Raw genomic sequence first — 21,669 nt, 5'->3', positions numbered from 1 at the left:
GAGAGACAGCTGGCCAGATTCTGGTCAGTCTGATCGATGGAGGCCAGCAGATCGTTATTGTTGATCTACCTCCTCGGGCAGTGGGGGAGCTAGTGGTGAATCGGTGCTGAAGGTGACTCCAAAGGCTGAATAGAGTCAGCCCTTTGCTCCAGAATGATGGGAGCAGCCCAAGTTGCACCCTCTTGATGATGAAGGCACTGGCGTGATGGTGCAGATCCATCGAGGGCCTCCTTAGTAGACCTCTTACTGTTCTCCATGATCTCAGACCTACAAGAGAAGTAGGAACTATACTAAGGATGCAGAAGGTTTGAGATGAAGCAGGTTGTTGCTCGATCCACAGCCGTGGCCCGTATATATAGCCTGGGAAGGCGAGAAGATAGATTTCGCCGGGGGTGTGAAATTGGAATCAGAAACGGAAGCGGATTGACACTCTGGAAATTCAAGGGACGGATAATGAAGAGATAACAGATTCAAACTTATTGCTTCCCCAAATTACAAAATATCATAGGACGGATATGAAGAATTTACATTGACTCAGATATCAACCCATCAAGGCTTCTTTGGATTGAAGGGAGTCCAGGTCCCCACAAGGCCGAAGGTCATCATGAACTGAATTACATTGGCCCATTGAAAAAAGTGTGCCGGAGAAGGAAAGGCCACCCACCTAACAGATGCCCAGCCAATTTCTCGATGAACTGGGAAACTGTGGGAAAGAAGCTTGTGGCTCTCCCGGTGGCCATTTGGTGGAACAAACAAGGGGAAGGTGTCCACACATTTTAGCCCTTGCAAACACTAGAACAGCTTTGCGAGCATGGAGAGAAGACTCAGGTGATATCACAAGAATTCTTCTAACCGCAATAGCTGGTCTTCTTGCTCAACGAGGCGCTAGAATGTGCGACACAATCACCCTATGCACAAGAATTCTTCTAACCGCTCAAGATCTTTATAGCAAAAGGATAGACCATGGAGGGTCTAGCGGAGTTAGAAGCACTCGAGAGGGTAGATGAAAGAGAAACATAGCTGAATTGTTGAGTTGCTCTCGCTAGGGTCGGATAGGCATTTTATAGCCGACCTAGAAAGATGAATCCAAGTGCCCGTTAAGCAATGATGCTTGCATAAAAAGTTTTAAAACATGGGATCATGAGCTGACATAGGCGACGACAAACGGTAGACCCTAGATCAAGATTCTCTACCCGTGACTGTAGACCTATCGAGGATACAAATGCGATAATTTTGGGATAAAATTACTTTTATCCCAAAATTGGGGGACATGTGTTTACACCAAAATTTGGAAGAAGGGTCGCAATGGACTCAAAAGTTCCCAAGATGATGTCAGCAGGTGTTTACACCAAAATTTGGAAGAAGAGTCATAGGGACTTGAAAACTCCCAAGATCATGTCATCAAGGAATCAATTGCGTGCAAATCAAAACCAGCTGATTCGAATGCAAAACTAGAATCAGCTTTCTTCAGATAGCGCCTGCAGATAACGACAAAGGCTATGATCGGTGCCAGGACGAGACTTGTTGGACTCTACAAAAAGGGAAAGATTAGAGTCCAAGTTATCTTAAATTAGGAATGTTTTCTCTAGGGTCAAAAATCGTGATGAGTCGTGCTTAGACAGGAGTCATGTGCAGGTCCCGGGTATAAATATCAAACCCCGACTATTGTAAAAGACACACAATCAATCAAATACCAGTTTTTTTCTCTAGCCACCCCTTAGGAGTAGGAGTAGAGTAGATCTCAGCGAGTTCTTCAGTAAGTATGGCTGCATCGATCCGATTGACCTCCACTGCTTGTCTGTAAGTACCGTCATGGCTTATACCTCTGTTTGTATGGCTGCATCGATCCGATCGACCTCCACTGTGACTCTGGTATGAGTTAGTGATCGACTCTTGTCTAGTTCAAGTACGGCTGCATCGATCTGGTCGACCTCCACTGCTCGAACTAGATTAAGATCAAGTTATCGGCTCTATCTAAGGGTGGCACTCCTTTGGTTAGATTCATTAAGTTACCAATATTGCTTATTGCTTCCATTATTTATTTAACTACAACAATATCACTTCGCCCAATTAGGATTGATCTAGATCGGCCTTATATCTTTTTTAACCCATCGTTTGTTAATCTAAATTGATCTAATTTGCACTTTAAACGATGAGTTATGTTTTATTGGTTGTTTTACATCAATCTTGATCATGCATAGCGTGCGGTTAAGGCATGTTTGATCTTGAGTAGATCTATTGGCTAGCGAAAACTGTTCCATGGTCCGTTATCATGGCCTGTGTGATTCTACCTCACACCCCACTGCTAGCACCGTGGAGTGGGGATCGTTATTTGGTAGATTTGTTCCTGAGAGGACATGACCTTAACTGTGCACTATGCCTGAATCGGCTGTTTTAGCCGATATCGAGTGCTTTCACGAATAGTTCACATTACAAGATCGTTGAAGTAGCGTTAGGTTGAAAGATGTGTTAGCCCAATGATCTTATTATTGTATTACGGCCTGCATGATTCTGCCTCATGCCCCACTGATATTAGTAATAAGTTAGGGTCGTCGAGTCTATTGTTGTTTCTATGGCCTGCATGATTTTGCCTCATGCCCCACTGGTCATAGCGATAGATGAGATCTAATATGTTCATTAGATTTACCTCTATTAAATGGTTGGATGATGATGAACAGTTTCTTTTATAAAAAGGGGTTCGGTTACTTGCAGTCATTGGCTCAGCATGAACTAATTATTATTAATACCTTATTGCCATTGACCAATATTTGTTCAAACAACGATAATCATCCTGAATGATAATCGATTATTCTTACACAACCCCATGAGCTTTAACCGATTTATTCTTATGAATATGCTGGAATCGGCTATTTAGTCGATCTCCTTTCATATCGGCTCTCAGAGCCGCACATTCGGGACTGTCTGGCAACACCGGCATGTTCCACCCTTAATTACTGATAAGCTTTCTCTCCTTGTCAATTGCAGGGTTAAATTGACTGGCACGTCTCGGGAGGAGTGCATAGTATCGATCACCCCTGCGCTGAAGCTAGGCGGATCTCTAGCTCCATCGAGCGAACCCTTTCGGCTTGCTCGTGTGCCCTCGGCGTGGGGCAAAATTCCGTGTCGACAGTTGCCTACAAATCTGAAGAGATAGAGGCGTCTGAGGAACCCTTACACTCCTAGGACGTAGGGTCTAGGTAAGCATAGCCCATGTTTTATTTTCCACGTATCCTAAATTGCAAGACTTGTTGTCTTGCCTCCTTAGTTACCCTTCTGACGATAATGTAGGTACACCTTCACCAAGGCCTTGAGATGCTCAAGATCTTGAAGGATCATGTCAGCAAGACGACCATCAACTTGTGTACTTATTTTGGAGTTCATGTAGTACCCAAATTATGTACTAGTTGCACTTGTGATTGAAGACCTACGTACCAAATTGTGCACTTGGTCGAACTTATGTGGTCATGAACTTAATTTGCTACAAGTCTTATGTACCAACGTATCGTGTTGAACTTATGTCGAATGAATCGAGTTTTATGTAGCAACTTGAACACTTGTGCATGTGTCGAACTTATGTCGAGCCTGCTATATCCACGCATCTTGTTCTGCCTATGTTGAACATACATTGAACTTGCTCAGCTTCGGTTTGCTAGAAACGTCTAGGCCTTGCCGCGCCATGATGGATGGTGCGGCAGCCTTGCCTTGCCACACCGTGAGCAATGGCGTGTCAGGCTACCGTGCCATTTTCCCTGGCGCATCAAGCTTGTTGCGCTTTTGGCGGTGGCGTGGCAGAACCTAGGCCAGGCTAAACACAGACAATGCCTAAGTGACGGTCGACGATAGTTTCTCGTAGGTCTTGCAAAGACAAGTACATGGATTATAGTTGGATAGATCGTTAAGCTTGTCGTCCCAACATCTAAGTTACTCATGTACGTTATTATTATAAAAAACTTGGGTTATAGTTGGATGGATCGGTGGTGAAGGGACCGTGATGCCTAAGAGGGGGGTGAATTAGGTAACTTAAAATACTAACTCAAAACTATGGCCTCTTTTTCTAACCCTAGCAAAACCTATGCAATAGATAAACTATCTAGATGTGCAACTATGGTTTTGCTAGTGTGTTGCTATCTCTACCGTAAACGTAGTAAAGAAATCAATGTAAATGCGGAAGCTAAAGAGCAAGGTAGAGATATGCAAACCCCCATCGACGACTCTGGTATTTTTACCGAGGTATCAAGAAGCGCGCAAGCTTCCCCCAAGTCCTCATTGGAGCCCCTCGCAAGGAATCCCTCGCAAGGGCCAAGCTCCCGGTCGGGTAACTCCGTGGATAGCCTCAGGCCTTCCCCACGCGCAAGTGGGTCTCCGATGTGCCTTCCGGCAAGCCTCTCCCAGATGCTCCCCGCTGTCTTCACTATCAAGCTTCCGGCCGAAACGCCGCGGGCCTTGTTCCCTCCGATACACGGTGGCGGCCACACCACAAACGCGGTTGGTATGATCTCACAAGACTTCAAGCCCCTTCGATGTACAGCACTTGTGCTCGCAAGCACAGGGTGGCAAGAGGTATGCAAACCTCACTAAACACTAGGCCTAAACCTAGAGCAAGCGCATAAGCGGTGGTCTAATCAACCTAAGCACTTCGCAAAGCACCTACGCTAATCACCTAATGAAACACTAAGCACTATGCAAGTGGAGATCACTAAAATGGTGTATCAACACCCTTGGTATGTTCCCTCAGCTCCACTCCCTCAAATGGCCGGTTGGGGGTTGTATTTATAAGCCCCACTAAGAAAGTAGCCGTTGGGGTCGAATTCCCGTGAAACTGCTACTGACCGGACGCTGAATCGTCCTGACCGGACACGTCTGGTCGTCCCGACCATTGAGCCGGCAATATGCTGATCGGACGCTGGCCAGGGTCCGGTCGCCTGCCACCGGACGCGTTTGGTCGTAGATATGCCGCTCTAGAACCTTTCTGTACTCGATCGGACGCTGTGTCCCTGCGTCCGGTCGGTTGCCGCCAACGTCCGGTCCTTGCGTCCGGTCGCCTGTCTGCTGAGCCACCAGTCCAGCGTCCGGTCGCGCTTCCAGCGTCCGGTCGCCTCTGCGAGCTCGTTTCTTCGCGATCTTGCGTACGGCTTGGTTCCTATCTTTATGCTTGGACTTTGCTTGATATCTTGGGTCTTTTCTTGTGCTCTTAAGGTCTTGCTTAAGGTGTTGATCATCGGATCATCACGTCGCCTTTGTCCAAGTCATGTCTTGCACCCTGTTGGACTACAAAACAAACACTTGCAAATTCATTAGTCCTATTTGGTTGTGTTGGTCATCAAACACCAAAATCCAAAGTAAATGGGCCTAGGGTCCATTTTCCTTACAATCTCCCCCTTTTTGGTAATTGATGACAACACAACCAAAGCAAGCAAATAATAAGAATTTGGAAGTTAAAAACTACCTACTTGATAGGATGCAATGCAAAGGGCAAGGTTATATGATGCTAGAAAATCCTACTTAGATACCAATTGAAGACCATCTTGCCCTTACAAACGTCCCTATGTGTCATTATGGATTCCTACAAATTTTACCATTACTTAGTATAATCCATAATCCACTTTCCTCCCTTTCTTGGACCATTACCACTTGTAGACATCAACTTGATGCTTGCCTTTGGTCCTTCAAATTCTCCCCCTTTGGCATCAAACACCGAAAAGGAAGACATTAGTAGCACAAGGGAGGGTCAAATTTCATGATCCTTTGTGTGTAGAAAAATGGATCACAAAATTTGACTCTCACATTATATAGACTAAGCTCCCCCTAAATGTATGCATACATATGGTAGAAAGCAAAGCATATGCATAATTAGCAATTTATTGTACAGGAGAGTTTAATCTATATAATGCATGGAGAAAGTATATACATATGAAATAAAATCAATATGATTATGCCAATTGAAGAATGATGCTTAACTCCGGGGACTCCAATTTCCTTACAATGAGACTATTACACATGTGATAGGTTTGAAAAATTGATACCATTTGAAAAAGTGTTAGTCTCAAAGCACCCAAGTTGTAGAATAGGCTCCCCCTAAATTTGTGCACACAAGTGTTGAATACTTGTAAAATTTGTGCACATTGATTTAAAGTATCAAAATACCATTTGAAAGATGATATTTGGGAGAGATTATCTATAATTTGGACTTTGGCACATATTAGATAAATAATTGTAAAACAAGCTATGTGCCGTGCTCCTAAACAATTTTAAACCATGTAGGTTTGCTCCAAGGGTTGATCATGAAACCGAGCAAGCCTACCATATGATATACCTATTGAATGCATGACAAAAGATTTAAGCATGTAGATGCAAACATAGGTATGAAAGATAGCTAGATGCTTTAAGAGTAAATCAATTGAAAAACAATACCAATTGAAATGAAAACTAATTGAAAGTAATGACATCTAGTTACCTAACATGGGAAGGGGAATTTAGGTCCATAGTATTCACTAACCCACTTGGCAATGACTTTGTCCATCATGATGCACCCCATGAAATGCACCCAAACTTTGCCAAGTCTCCAAATTCCTTGATTTCCAACGGACTCCTCACTTCCCTTTTGGGATCCAAACCTTCTTGGTGCTCTTCATGTTTGAGATGATCTTCTTTGGCACCCAAAAGCGTTTGACCCCATTGTTGGCTTGCTTGTTCACCTTGATGGCCACCACTTTGTCATTTTTCTTTTTCTTCAAGAGATAAGGTGTGGAGGCCTTCTTGTCCACCATGTTGGTGTAGGTGTTGGAGAACTTGCTTGTTTGCTTTTTCTCCTTCTTCTTTGTTCCTCCCCCATTCTTCACCTTGCGCTCATAGGACTTGTGACCTTCCTTGTGGCATTCGTAACAAACCACGGTTTGTCCTTCATCAAGCTTCTTCACTCCCTTGACGGTGTTATCTTGATGAAGTTGGGTTTGCTTCGCCTTGCCTTTCACTTGAGTCAAGTCCTTGGTGAGGCGAGCTACTTCTTGCTTGAGTTGCTCATTTTCCTTTGCAACCTCTTGTGTGCATGTATCTACAACAACTTTCTCAACACAAACTTGGTTGCACAAAGGTGAGTCTAAACATAAATCATTGCAAGAAGTAGAGACATCCTTTTTAATGATAGAACTTTTCTTTTTAGATGCCTTGGTGGGGGTATTTTTGATGGCTTCAAGATTAGCAACTTTAATAGTTAGCTCATCACAATGTTTGCACATGATTTCCAATTTAGCAAGCAAACTTTGATAATCATTTTGTGAGCTAGCTAACTTTTCTTTTAATTTTTAATTTTTCTTTAAAAGTTGCTCATCATTGATTGTGCATGCATTTGTTGTTGCACTAGCCTCAAGTTGCTCAATTTTAGTAGATAGTTCAACATTGAGATTTGCAAAGTTTTTATATTGTTCAAGCAAATTTTTGTATGCTTCTTGTGAACTACCTAGCTCTTCTTTTAAATTTTTGAGCTTCTTTTGTTGACTAGTGCAAACTTTAGCATATTTAAGATTTTGTTGCACAATTGTATTATAAGAAGGCAAATCATCATCACTATTGCTCTCACTAGAGGATGAGCTTTCATTACCTCGTGCCATAAGGCACACACGAGAAGAGCTTGATGATGAGTGCTTGCGCCCTTGCCTCTTGTGATAATCTTCTTCACTTGAAGAATCATCCCATGACCTTATTGATGTGAGGGCTTTGTTCTTGCACGCCTTCTTCTTTGCCTTGGGTGTGGGCTTGTTTGGACAAACTTCCACAAAGTGCCCCAACTCATCGCATCCATAGCATCCTCTCTTTCTTTGCTCGTTTCTTTGATTAGTGAAAATAAGGTCTTGAATTTGGATGGGCACACCCTTGACATTGAGCCTTACAATCATCTTCTCCACCTTTTTGATAAGTTTGATTGATTCTTCATCAAGGTCGGAGGTGGACGAGGAAGATTGATCATCATCACTTGATTCTTGTTCATCATCATCATCATCCTCATCTTCTTCTTCTTCACTTGAGGAGCTTGAGCTTGAGCTTGACTCAACTTTCTTGCCCTTCATCTTTTTCTTTTCGCTACAAGCGAGAGCTTTGCCTTTGCTTGATGAAGATGCTTCTCCTTAACCCATCTTACGTGACATTTCAAATGCCACTAGCTTGCCAATGACAATGCCCAGGGTCATGGTGCTCAAGTTCTCCATGTTGTGAAGGATGGTGATGATGCTTGCATATTTCTTTTGTGGTAGAACGGAGATGATCTTCCTCACGATGTCCGCATCATCTAGCTTTAATAATCCTATTGAATGGAGCTCATTGATAATTAGATTCAATCGAGAATACATATCACGAACAAGCTCATCATCATTCATAGTAAAGGAATCATAATGTTGCTTAGCTAGACAATGTTTTTGCTCACGGACATTACTTGTGCCATCATGGAGCTCTTGGAGTTTTAACCAAATTTCATGTGCCGTATTTAAGGTGAACACTTGGTTAAACACATCCATGCTAAATGATTCAAACAAGCAATTCTTAGCTCTAGCATTAAAATGCATTTCTTTTTCGTCACTCTTTGTGGGCTTTTCGGGATTCTTAATGGGTTTCATCCCGTCACGAGTGACTCTCCATACACCTAAATCAACCGCTCAAGGTGGCAAGCCATTCTAGCCTTATAGTAGAGGAAGTTAGTGCCATTAAATTGTGGAGGCCTAGCGGTATCCATCCCAACCACTCTACAATAGCGTCGGCTCAACGGCGGTTAAGCCAAAGGTCCAAATATGAGCCAACCGGCTCTGATACTAATTGAAGGGACCATGATGCCTAAGAGGGGGGGGGAGTGAATTAGGTAACTTAAAATACTAACTAAAAACTATGGCCTCTTTTTCTAACCCTAGCAAAACCTATGCAATAGATAAGCTATCTAGATGTGCAACTATGGTTTTGCTAGTGTGTTGCTATCTCTACCACAAACGTAGTAAAGAAATCAATGTAAATGCGGAAGCTAAAGAGCAAGGTAGAGATATGAAAACTCCCGTCGATGACTCCGGTATTTTTACCGAGGTATCGAGAAGCGCGCAAGCTTCCCCCTAGTCCTCGTTGGAGCCCCTCGCAAGGAATCCCTCGCAAGGGCCAAGCTCCCGGTCGGGTAACTCCGTGGATAGCCTCGGGCCTTCCCCACGCGCAAGTGGGTCTCCGATATGCCTTCCGGCAAGCCTCTCCCGGATGCTCCCCGCCGTCTTCACTATCAAGCTTCCGGCCGAAACGCCGTAGACCTTGTTCCCTCCGGTACACGGTGGAAGCCACACCACAAACACGGTTAGTGTGATCTCGCAAGACTTCAAGCCCCTCTGATGTACAGCACTTGTGCTCGCAAGCACGGGGTGGCAAGAGGTATGCAAACCTCACTAAACACTAGGCCTAAACCTAGAGCAAGCGCATAAGCGGTGGTCTAATCAACCTAAGCACTTCGCAAAGCACCTACGCTAATCACCTGATGAAACACTAAGCACTATGCAAGTGGAGATCACTAAAATGGTGTATCAACACCCTTGGTATGTTCCCTCAGCTCCACTCCCTCAAATGGCCGATTGGGGGTTGTATTTATAAGCCCCGCTGAGAAAGTAGCCGTTGGGGTCGAATTCCCGCGAAACTGCTACTGACCGGACGCTGAATTGTCCTGACCGGACGCGTCCGGTCGTCCTGACCATTAAGCCGGCAATATGCTGATCGGACGCTGGCCAGCGTCCGGTCGCCTGCCACCGGACGCGTCCGGTCATAGATATGCCGCTCTAGAACCTTTCTGTACTCGATCGGACGCTGTGTCCCTGCGTCCGGTCGGTTGCCACCAGCGTCCGGTCCTTGCGTCCGGTCGCCTGTCTGCCGAGCCACCGGTCCAGCATCCGGTCGCGCTTCTAGCGTCCGGTCCAGCGTCCGGTCACCTCTGTGAGCTCGTTTCTTCGCGATCTTGCGTACGGCTTGGTTCCTATCTTCATGCTTGGACTTTGCTTGATATCTTGGGTCTTTTCTTGTGCTCCTAAGGTCTTGCTTAAGGTGTTGATCATCGGATCATCACGTCGCATTTGTCCAAGTCACGTCTTGCACCCTGTTGGACTACAAAACAAACACTTGCAAATTCATTAGTCCTATTTGGTTGTGTTGGTCATCAAACACCAAAATCCAAAGTAAATGGGCCTAGGGTCCATTTTCCTTACAGGCGGGTGACAAACATATGGGTACAATACAACAATAGTTCAAATGAAACACTCTTCTTCTTAACCACTTCGAAAGCACTTAGGCTACTCATTGAAAGTTCAAATACATCAATAGTCACATGATACACAAGACAACACATTGAAAGTTATAGTACATAACAACATTGTTCATTAATAAAGCGTGGAACTACTAAATCTAAAGCATGAAACTAACACATGGCGCAATCACAAATCCTCAGTCAGAAACATACTGAGTAAGCAACTCATCGTCCGAGTACCAATCCTCTACCACATCCTCATTGCTATGGCTAGGCTCACCTGCATTGCCCTGTTCTACCTATCACCTGTAGTAAGCGGTCTCCACTTCATCTACGGCCTCTGCGGCTTGAGAGAAGAACGCGTCCTTATCCTCCTTCGCCTATAAGCCCTCCTCTGCTAGAGCGATGAGCTCGCTTAGTCTGCCAGTGTCGTCCTCATCCTCCTCCGCCTGCAAGTCTGCCTCAGCTAGAGCGATGAGATCGCTCAACTTGGTAGTGTCGTCCTCATCCTCGTCCTCATCATCGGACAACACAATCAGAGATTGAACGGTGCGACCAGCTCACGTTCTGTGCTTAGGTAACTTATTTTCCTCAAACCTTGCACGGGCCACCTCTGCGGCATGATCCTCACTGCATCTAATCCCTTCATGTATAAACTACAATAAGTTAGCAACGCAATTATATTATATTTAAAAGCAGGCAATGAAAATAACAATGCTTCCAATGACTCACTAACACATAATGCAACAACATAGTCGTTCAAAGCCTGTATCTGTACTCTTTCTTCCTCCCTTGCCTCCTTCCTTGCTCTCTCCTCCTCTAATGCCCTCCGTCTCTCCAACCCCCATTTGTCAAGCCTAACATCGATCGGGTTAAGAATACAACGCTATCTAGCAAACTCACACATCTTCTTTATGTGCAGTTTAACGAAGAGGTCGACGTACTGAGGTCTATATCCCCTCTTCCCTGCAAGTACTTGATTTCCCTTCAAGTCATCCAACAACTTAGCTTGATCATCATAAGATTCTCACTTGTATTTCCTAGTGTTCTGTTTAAATGAAAAATTAGATCATAACTCTTTGGAAAAGAAAAAAATGATTTCATGTTTTCCACAACAATAACCAACCTCATCATAGTCAACCATATGGCCGCAATAATAGCCCACTCCAAGCTCCAAAGGGACTAGGCTGTAGTTGGCTTTAACACCACATTCGCACATGACAGGAGGTGCTTTGAAAATTACCCTTTCTTTCTTCTTTTCCTTTGCCTTTGGCAGCTCTTCCGGCCATTGATTCTTAGGACCATAGAGCCACTCCTTGAAATGACACTTCGCAAATGCAAATACCTAAAAGAGGTGACATTAGTACATGAACACACAGTGCTAAATATTTAAATAGATACACTATCCACTTACTTCGTACTTGTTGGGACACACAAACTCCAACGTATTCTTAGGGTTTATCACAGCTCGATCTCCGCAATCGCACAGAGGAGGTTCCTCGAGTCGTCTAACTGCGGCTAGGTGCTTCTCCTTAGCCGTCATTGGCGGTGGGTTAGGGAGAGGTGGAATCCTTCGCTCGAAGTGCTCACGTGGATGTCTTTCTCTCCACCAATCGTCGAAAAGGAGGAACCTTGGGTCAAACTTGTCTGCACCGTCGATCTACTGAAAGAAAAAGCACATCTCATGAGCCTACACAACAAGATTTCAATAAAATATTAGTAACCTACTAACACAAATAAAGAAAAAAGGTACGGATAGAATTACTTATATTAAAATGACATGTGTAGAAGCAACGCGTCGCTGTGTCCAGATGTCTCGATTGAAACACGTCGCCCGGAAAACCACAGTCATAGTTAGGGACAGGGAGGTCAGGAGGGATTGGGGCATCTTTGCTATACGCGTCGGGGTAGAATTCTGAAGGACGACCCCGTTTTCGCCACAACTACTCCCGAAATATGTCTTCCATCTAAAAACATGGTTATAATTTAACATCAATCAAAACATTGCAAATTAATGTAAAAGATAACCATTTGCATTGCAACTAAAATAATATAACCAACACTTATAGGAACAAAAATAAACCTTACAGTAAACATGGTAAATATACTTCTAACTAACTAATTAACCTTAACATTGATAAAATCAAACTAATATCTTCCTCCAAACCCTAGCCCGTAGTTCCCAAATATAATTTTCCTCCAAACCCTAACTACTATTCATAATATTTGAATCCACCATTCAAACGACAAATAACAGCATCATTACCGTGACCGAGGCCGAGGAGAAGCTTGGGGGGAATGGAAGGGAGGAAGGGAGGCGGGCAGCGAGGACCAGGCGGCGACAGCCCTTGGGAGAGGCGGGAGGGGGCAGCGCAGTCACCCTCCACCTCTTTTCGAAGTAAGGCAGACAGAAGGAAGGAGGTTCGCGGCGCGACATGTAGTCATCATTGCCGCGCCTTGCGGCGTGGCGCGGCACTGACGCGCAAGATCTGCGGTGCGGCAGCGCCTGCCACGTCAGTCGGTCAGGGCTCGGGCCGATGCCACATCACCCCCCTACCACGCTGCCATGCATGGCGCGGCAACATTGTTTGGCCGCGCCATGGCAATGGACGCGGCCAAAAGTGTTAAACAGTATCAGATTTAAAAATAGTTTAAAAAAAGTGTTAGAAATAAAAAAAAATCAAGATGGCTCTCGTCCGTCGTCTTTGGCTCCTTACAGGCTGCAGCAGGCGGCAAACCATTCCGCAGAGAATCCCGCGCCGTTCCCCACGCGTCACCGAGGTGCGCCCCCTGCTCCCGCTCCCCTCCACCTCGACTACCAAACACTGATCCGGTCGCTGATTCGCTGGTGCTGCAGTTTAGGGTAAACAAATCCCCCAGTTGACGAAGAGAGAGCCGCTGCCGCGGTCCTGGCCCTGCCTGCAGAGAACTCTTTTGCTCTTGGACTCTTGCTGCCGCTGTTCCCCCAATCGGCGCCGCTTTCTTCCTAGTTTCTTCAATGTTCCGCGCATCAGCATCCAAGACTTGGGATGGAGGGCACCGCGTCTTCTTAGCCGCGACTAGGGAAGCCGCGTCTTCTTGCCGTCTTCCCAGTCTTTGTGCAGGGTACAGCCGGAGATCAGAGATCTTGGTGCAGACAAGTTCTTGTGCAGTCTTCGCAGATCTTGGTGCGGAGAAGTTCTGTTTGCTCTTCCATCGATTTGCAGGGTAAATATCGTCTCCCTTCTTAACTTGGATATATGCTTGTCGGCGAAGTACATGATATGCTGCTAATACATCGTTCCATCATCAGCTTTTCTTCCCATGTGTACTTCTCTCTAGGCGGAATCCTTGTGTTCTTGAGGGAGAAAAAAAAAATAGAAAGGTAGCGTAGATGTGAGATTTGTGAACCTGTAAGTGACTTGTGGCACTGAAGCGCGAGAGTCAGAAAAATCTTGTGGGAAGCTCCAAGGAATGATAATGGACCCTCGTCCTCGTGATAATCTCAACTTTGGTGCTCGATTGCCCACCCCAAATCCACCCACCCCTCACATGATTAGCTTCTCCCTCCAACAACCACAGCTTCAGTTCTTCCCTTCATATGGATTCCACAGCCACAACCACAACAACCCTCCTGTCAGCTCACATCCATCTCCACCCTCGGTCATGCCTAGCTGCACCACGCCAAGCCCGGCATCAACAACCACAACCGAGCCAGACAACGCCGAGGATTTCTCCGAGGCTGTTGCTGATGATGCAATCCTTGCTTACATCAACCAGTTCCTTCTTGAAGATGAGGATGAGGAGTCCTATCCTGTTGCCAGTGCGCCTGTGGAGGATTCAGCACTCCTCGCAGCTGTGGAGAAACCATTCGTTGACATCCTCAAGTCTGCTAAGCCTATCACAGCAAAGGCCTATGAAGTAAAATCCTGGATTACTGATGATTGCCATTCCACGGGAAGTGGAAGATTTCATGATGTGGTCACAAGTAGTCTGGACTCTACCCAATTGCCTGGTGAAATGGTTCAGGGGGATGTAGTTGGTGCTGTTCATAAGGGTCAAAAGAACCCACGTGACGATGACTTGGAGGTGGAGGGGAGGAAGAGCAAACAGTCCGCATTGTGTGATGAGGAGACTGTCCGAGAGATGTTTGACAAAGTGCTGTTGTGTACCGATAAGAATTGTGCGTTCAAGTCACCAATGCCAGCCGATGCACAAATCAGCGGGGGATATGTGAAAGGATCTGGAAATAGAAGAGGGCGAAGGAAGGGAGGATCCGGTGCTGGTGCAGAGCAGGAGCCAGTCGATCTCGCAACCCTACTTATCCATTGTGCTCAGGCTGCGGCTATTGATGACCACAGAAACTCAAGTGAGCTGCTGAAACAGACTAGGAAGCATTCTTCTGCTACTGGAGATGCTGGCCAGAGATTGGCGCACTACTTTGCTGATGGGCTCGAGGCTCGCCTAGCTGGCACTGGTAGCAGCATCTACCGTTCACTTGCTGCGAAGAGAACTTCTACTGGTGATATGCTGAAAGCGTTCAATTTATATGTTAAAGCATGTCCATTTAGGATAATATCGCACTATGTTGCAAATATGACCATCTTAAATGCTACAAAGAGTGTGACAAGGTTGCACATTATAGAATACGGGATAATGTATGGTTTCCAGTGGCCAATCCTCATGCAGCACCTCTCAAAGAGATCTGGTGGCCCCCCAATCCTTCGAATCACTGGTATAGACTTTCCCCTGTCAGGATTCCGCCCTGCAGAGCGTGTTGAGGCGACAGGGCGACGGTTACATGAGTATGCCCGTATGTTCAATGTTCCATTTGAATATCAAGCCATTGCTGCCAAGTGGGATACTATCCAAGTTAAAGATCTCAATATAAAGAGCGACGAGTTCATTGTCGTTAACTGCCTTTACCGAATGAGGAACATGATGGACGAGACGGCGACAGATGACAGCCCGAGAACAAGGGTTTTGAACACAATCAGAAAGTTGAATCCCAATTTGTTCGTTCATGGGATTGTCAACGGTACTTACAATGCACCCTTCTTTGTGACACGGTTTAAGGAGGCTATGTTTTTTTTCTCTTCAATCTTTGATATGCTTGAAGCAAATGCCTCACGGATGGATGAACATAGGCTGCTGATAGAAAGAGAATTCTTTGGACGGGAAGCTGTTAATGTGATTGCTTGTGAGGGTACAGAGAGGATTGAAAGGCCAGAGACCTACAAACAATGGCAGATGAGAAACCTCAGGGCAGGCTTCCGGCAGCTACCTCTGGACAGAGAGATAATGAAGAGAGCAAGGTACAAGGTTAGCAAGACCTATCCGAGGGATTTCCTCGTGGACGAAGATAACAAGTGGATGCTACAAGGTTGGAAGGGTCGTGTCATATATGCTCTCTCAGTATGGAGTAGCTAGACTTGTAAATCCTAGTGAGCTTAGCTGACATCTTCCATTAATTTCTTGATTTTTCACCATTTCATTTTGTTGTATTATGATTACGTTAATGAATCTGTCCCTCGTCTAGGAACCAAAGTTTTGTAAGTTTGAATTGACTGCCATAAAAGATTTTTGTCTGTGTGCCTGACATATTTGCGTAATAGTGTAAGAGGTTTCTCTTTGTCCCTATATCATAGGGTAGAAGACACTAGCACTTTTTTTTGGGTATCATTTCATTGTTTGCTACCATCTCTTGAGTAAAAGATGTTGAGGCTCAGCTGATACCTTTTACAAATCTGTAAACTGTTTTGCCAATTAATCTTCTGTGATGTTATGTTGATGAATTTTGACCTTCTCCGGGAGTAAAGATGTTAAGTTCGATTTGACTGGAATAAATATAACTTCTAGGTATATGCCTGACATATTTGTGTAATAGGGTAACAGTACGCTAATTTTGTTTCGTTGAACCGGTAGGCTGTAGCACCACGAAGTTTCACTTCATGGTTTCAATGTTTGAAATCATCGCTTCAGTTGAGTTAAAAACGTTGAGGTGATAGTCGTCAGCAGCAGCACTCCCATGGCCATAGGGGTCTGATGAAGCTCCTATATCTGCCTTGTTCAGAAAACAAGCAGGATGGCTGCAGCTTTCACCGCTAGGATGTCACTGGAACGTCGGGGGAAGTTGCAGCTGAAGAATCCAAGCAGGTGGCTAACTGTGCTGGATAAATTGTGCCCAACGATTTATGCAAATAGGGGTTCCTAATTACTATCATATTGGCTCTTAACAGTTTACACAATGGCAACTAGACATTCAGCAGTGTACTGCAAACAATGCACCAATTTCTTTCTTCAGTTTTAATACAGCTTTGCAATTGCACCAAACTGGAGCTCCATGCTCAAGCTACCTGGTTATATCTCCAGACACCATAAAATCTAGAACTTGGAGTAGGCTTCTCAGCAGCTCACTCAAAACCGAGCAGTAATCTGGGAGAACAGTGCCCGAAAGTCCTTTGTTGGTGTGCCCATACCTTCAGGCTTCGAGGCCAAATCAAATGCCTTGAACTTGGCCTCTTCATACTGCAGAGCCTATTATCAGAGAAGAAAAATGATTAAACTCAGAATGGCTGTCTCACCACGCTGTCCAATCGACCCATGGCTATTACACAATTTTAACCAGGTCCTTTCAGACAGATCTGTATAGAGATGGTGTCTTAGAGCATATATATATATATATATATATACCTGGACACAAACCTCAGCCACATCGGCTCTAGGAATCGACTTTGTGTCAGTCTGGAGAAGTTCATCGTCTTTCCCCACAATTAACTCTCTCACTCCTCCATCCTTGTCTTGTAGACCTCCTGGCCTAAAATTTAAGGCACAGAAGAAAGCAGCATCAGATTATGTAACAGAGAAGGAAATGAGATTGCATATTTTCTTTTGTATTAGCCTCATGCGATTTCCAGGCTTTACACTAGAGATGTACTAGATAGTACACAAAGTATTTTTTCAGTTGTCCAAAAACAAGGATCAGCACATTGTCCCTTAAGAGTCCAGGTAAATACCTCTTTACTTCTTTACATGCACAAAACAAAGAGTAATAATCTACTGAATCGAGACTACCATAACAAAAAGTAGCAGTAGAATTTTCTATCTGTTCTAAATATTATGTACTATACTACTCTGTACCTTATGATTGTATAAGGGACTCCACTGCCTGCCAAATACTGTTCTGCCTTGCGCTTCCATACCTACAGCAAACATATGCAATAATCAAGATCCCACTTTTACAATTTGTGAATAGTAGTTGCCTAATGGAACAGTCAGATTTTAGCTTACCAGTATATTGCCATTACCCAGGCTGTTCAGCGGATGGTTAGGATTTGTTCCTCCCATAGATCCCACCAACACAATATGCTTCACTCCAGCAGCTTTAGCTGCCAATATAGGTCCAAATTAACAATCATTTATGCTCTGAAGTATACGATCTACCAAAAAATCAGAAAGTGAAGCACTGAGCAGAATGAACACATACCAGCATCAATCTGATTCTTTTGGCCAACCCAATCCACCTAAAACAACCACAACCAATGTTATCACAAATTAAACTGTTCAAGCAAATTCTACTAATGCGCATACAATCTTGGACAAGATTCATCAACCCACCTGCTCAGGGTACATTCCATCTTCATAGTAGAACTCAGGCCTCCCACCTTTGCTAGGGTCGAAACCCGGTTTCATTTTTGGGACTGCACTGGTGAGGATTATGAGCGCATCAACCCCTTGTACAGCAGGTGTTAGACGATCTCCGTCTCGTATGTCAGCAATGTAAACATCACCGGCTCCCCCAATCTTCTGCTTGCTCTCCTCTGTCCTGACTAGCCCTCTTGCCACGAACTGCTCGGACCTCTCTTTCAGTTTGTTGTAGACAATTTGGCCTAACATCAAGTTAACTCCCGAGTGAACAGTGAATGAAAACAGAAACACAGTTGCAGAAATAGCTACAGACCCACTGCAGCCTCACTAGCGTTACAATTCAGCACTAAACTGTAGGAGCACGGCAGCCAAATTGAGCAAAAAACCAAAATCCAAGGCCGTTCCCATTTGGATCACCATTCCCTAACCACTCTAGCCAGCCAAATTCCCCATATCAACAGCTTTGAACAACAGGCGAATCGGCTGATCATCAGTCTGTTTCTTCCCTTCCCTATGAAGCAGTACTGCAGCACGCGCGGCGACTGCGAGGGCCTAAATGCTGCGCTACCGGAGCTGACGGGGAAAGCAGAGCTACCTGTGCGGCCGCCGGCGCCGGTGACGAGGACGGTTGGACGGGAAGCGGCCGAATCCGCCATGACTTGTCGCGACGATTCGATTCGTGCTGGACACCCACACCCTCGCGGTTGGTGTTGTAGATAGGGCTTTTTAGCTATGGGCCATTATAAAACATTCAGATGACCTACGTATCATTTAAATTTTGAAAAAAATTCTCAATATCATTATCTAAGGTTTTTTTTATCCGGGTATCATTTCTATCTATTTTGCCTCTAACAGTCGCTAACAGCCAGCAAAAAAGACGCTTTTGTCCTCAGTTATAGAATGCATCAAAATTTTCATTCTTTCCTCATATGCCACTGTAACACTTCATGTGATCCCAAAAACTACGCATTTTTCTCTATACCATTATGAAAAATTCCCGGTAACAGCTTGTGTGTGCACGTGGTAAACTTTAATAATTATAATAAATTTAAAATGCATCCAAAATACTCGATAATTGCGACAACCACAATAAACATTTAAACTAAGTACATTCAGGCATAATAGAGGTCCAAATTTATCATGATGTGCATAGTCAGCTTGATTACTGAATCAAGTTTGCACACAAAAGATGGTCACATTGACCTCATTGCTAGTTTAAACATTGTCTGGTCACTACAAAAGCATGCCACAGAGATGCAAACTCATTACAGATCAAGTTTTTTCTTGCTTCTAGTTCCCATGGCCGGACTAGAAGGGGAACTAGGGGCCTTGCCGCGGGTTGACATGGTTGGATTACCCTTGTTTGGAGTCAATCTTTTTGAAATGGCCATCTACTTCTGTGCTGGTGCTGACTTGCACTCTTGTCAGTTGTGTGCTGTTCACTTGATCCTGAAGGGTCTAGCTGATTTGATCCTGTTCCAGATTCTCTGGAAAAAGAGACATGGGTATAAAACAGTTGGCTTATCAATTAAAGTGGTGAAAAGATAATTATAGAAAATTAGCTTACCTCACGGAGGGGTCATTAGCCTTAGTAGTTGAAGTATTGGAAGTACTCTTTTGTTTCTTCGCACGAGTTGATGAGGATGATTTGTTCTTTCTTTTCTTTGATAGATCCACAACAGTAGGTAGAACTGGAAAGGCCATCCTTTGTGGTGCTGCAGGCACAATGCTAGTCTCAGTAGTAGCTAGTTCTATCTTCTTTTTAGGTGGACCTCTGCATGGACAGATAGGTTAGCAACAATGTAAACATCCAGTAATTATAGTCTCAAATACATAAATGATAACAGACAATGGATATAGCCTTAGAGTATACTGGGCAAGCAAACAGTCAAAATAACAACAAAGTCTCATTATGAAATAACAGACTATGAATTGGGGCCGTGTAGATCAGTAAGGGCAGAAGCAGAGTTGGGATGATCAAGCCCACAGCATAATCTGATGATCAAGTTCCATGGTTCTATGCCCCATATGTCAGGTTAGGTACAAAGGTTACTGACACTATCATTATGTTCCTCAAGTTATGCAAGTTTGTGTCTAGAATGTACTTGAACTACAACTTAGAAGACAAAGGCATTGCCATTTGCACAAGCACAAGTAGAAGCAAGACTTGCTGCGAACAGAAATGGAACAGGAACATGGTCTTCTACCACTAAAGGAAATAATTGCAGAATAAATTGGCACTATAAAAGGAAATAATTGCAGAATAAATTGGCACTTCTATGTTACCTTTCAGTAAGCATTGCTGCTATGTCTGCTGGGTCACCATCCTTACAAGTGTACCAATGATGTCCATATTGCTGACAGATCGGACACTGATGCCTACCCTTGCCTCCTTTGCTGCCACCCTCTGCTACGCCCTTGTATCTATTTTGCCTTCTCCTACCAGCCATCGACTTCAACAATGGACGATGCAGGAAGAAACCAAGTTCTTTTTTGGGCCACATGGATTTGTCTGGTATAAAAGGGATTGTACCATCATATGCAGCCCTGAAGCTCTGTACAGAGTAGTAGTTGTCCACATGATCTTCTATCTTCTCTCCAGGTATAGAGGTGATGTAGGCAATTGCATGCTTACATGGTAATCCAGAAACGTCCCATGCTCTACAAGAGCATGTTCTTTCCTTTAGGTTCACAACAAACATGTAAGTAGAACCTCCCCTTGCCATAACCTCTGCAATGCCATCAAGTGAGCTAGTGAGTTACCATACAACTCGTACATAGCAAGTGTAAGGATGGCAACGGGGACCCGATACCCGATACCCGACGGGTATTTGATCCATTAGGGGACGGGGATGGGATCATATCTTTACCCGCGGGCATCTAAATGGGCAAGAATCCATACCCGACGGGTATAGCGGGTACGGGAACGTTCCCTGTTTACCCGTCCCCGTTACCCGTTGGGGAACCCGACTATTTGAGCTGTCATGCGAGTATTAGGCCCAAAGAAGCTCAACATAGATATTTTGGTCCAAATCTGAACAGTCATATATATAATTTGTGTGTTCTAAGAACCCTCGTTCAATTTTTCCTCACCATCTCCGCCAGCAGCACAAGCACGCCTGTCTCACGAGCGCTCGTGCCCCTCGCTTCCTCAGTTCGGTCTCTCTGCCACCTTTGCTCGTCCTCCTCGCAACCTCGCTCCTTCTCCTCGGCATCTCCGAGACTCCGACACTTATACTCGAGTGAAGAAGAAACGTCTCCTATTGCAAAGCTGCGACCCCTAGTGTCCTTGTTTATCGGGTATGCAGTACCCGTCGGGTATCTGTTACCCGACCGATACCCGACGGGTACGGGGATGGGCAAGAATCTATACCCGAGACAGTTAATGGGGATGGGGACGGGATGAATTCTCCGTAGCGGGGAAGAGAACGTTCCGGCGATACCCGACGGGTATATACCCGTTGCCATCCTTAAGCAAGTGCCTTTCCATCATACACTTTCTTGTTACCATAAAACTTGGTAGCATGTTTGACTTTCCCAATCCTCCTACTACTTTGACATTTATGATCACAAGGGTTCACCTTGACCTACAAAGTTTAGTTTCAATTAGATTAGAATAATTTCAGAAGTGTGAACACAGTACTGAAATAAATTCAGAAATATAAACAAATTACTAAAATAAATAAAAGAGAAATTACCTGTACAGTAACTTTATCACTCATTATCGATGCATGAAGCCTCCAGTTACAACCATCTTCCACTCCTGCACAGTATGCTCGATACCTCCCTGGTTC

General features: G+C 44.6%; 2 protein-coding genes across 2 annotated transcripts; one reads left to right on the top strand and one right to left on the bottom strand.

Moving 5' to 3' along the window:
• The first annotated feature begins 13,006 nt into the window (after positions 1-13,006).
• LOC136515481 (scarecrow-like protein 30) lies at positions 13,007-16,001 on the top strand. The gene is made up of 2 exons (XM_066509059.1): positions 13,007-13,456; positions 13,542-16,001. Exon 2 carries the CDS (start codon positions 13,703-13,705, stop codon positions 15,656-15,658), a length of 1,956 nt encoding a protein of 651 aa, XP_066365156.1. The 5' UTR covers positions 13,007-13,456; positions 13,542-13,702; the 3' UTR covers positions 15,659-16,001.
• Positions 16,002-16,419: 418 nt separating this feature from the next.
• LOC136515490 (uncharacterized protein At5g02240-like) lies at positions 16,420-18,599 on the bottom strand. Its single transcript, XM_066509064.1, has 7 exons — positions 18,471-18,599; positions 17,846-18,117; positions 17,715-17,751; positions 17,519-17,616; positions 17,369-17,430; positions 16,922-17,045; positions 16,420-16,765 (listed from the first exon to the last, which is right to left on the bottom strand). Exons 1-7 carry the CDS (start codon positions 18,529-18,531, stop codon positions 16,646-16,648), a joined length of 774 nt encoding a protein of 257 aa, XP_066365161.1. The 5' UTR covers positions 18,532-18,599; the 3' UTR covers positions 16,420-16,645.
• Between the last annotated feature and the right edge of the window lie 3,070 nt (positions 18,600-21,669).

The sequence above is a fragment of the Miscanthus floridulus genome, chromosome 2 (genome assembly GCF_019320115.1).
Source record: "Miscanthus floridulus cultivar M001 chromosome 2, ASM1932011v1, whole genome shotgun sequence".
NCBI lineage: Eukaryota > Viridiplantae > Streptophyta > Magnoliopsida > Poales > Poaceae > Miscanthus > Miscanthus floridulus.
The sequence above is the reverse complement of the archived record's forward strand: the minus strand, read 5'-3'. Positions and strand labels throughout refer to the sequence as shown.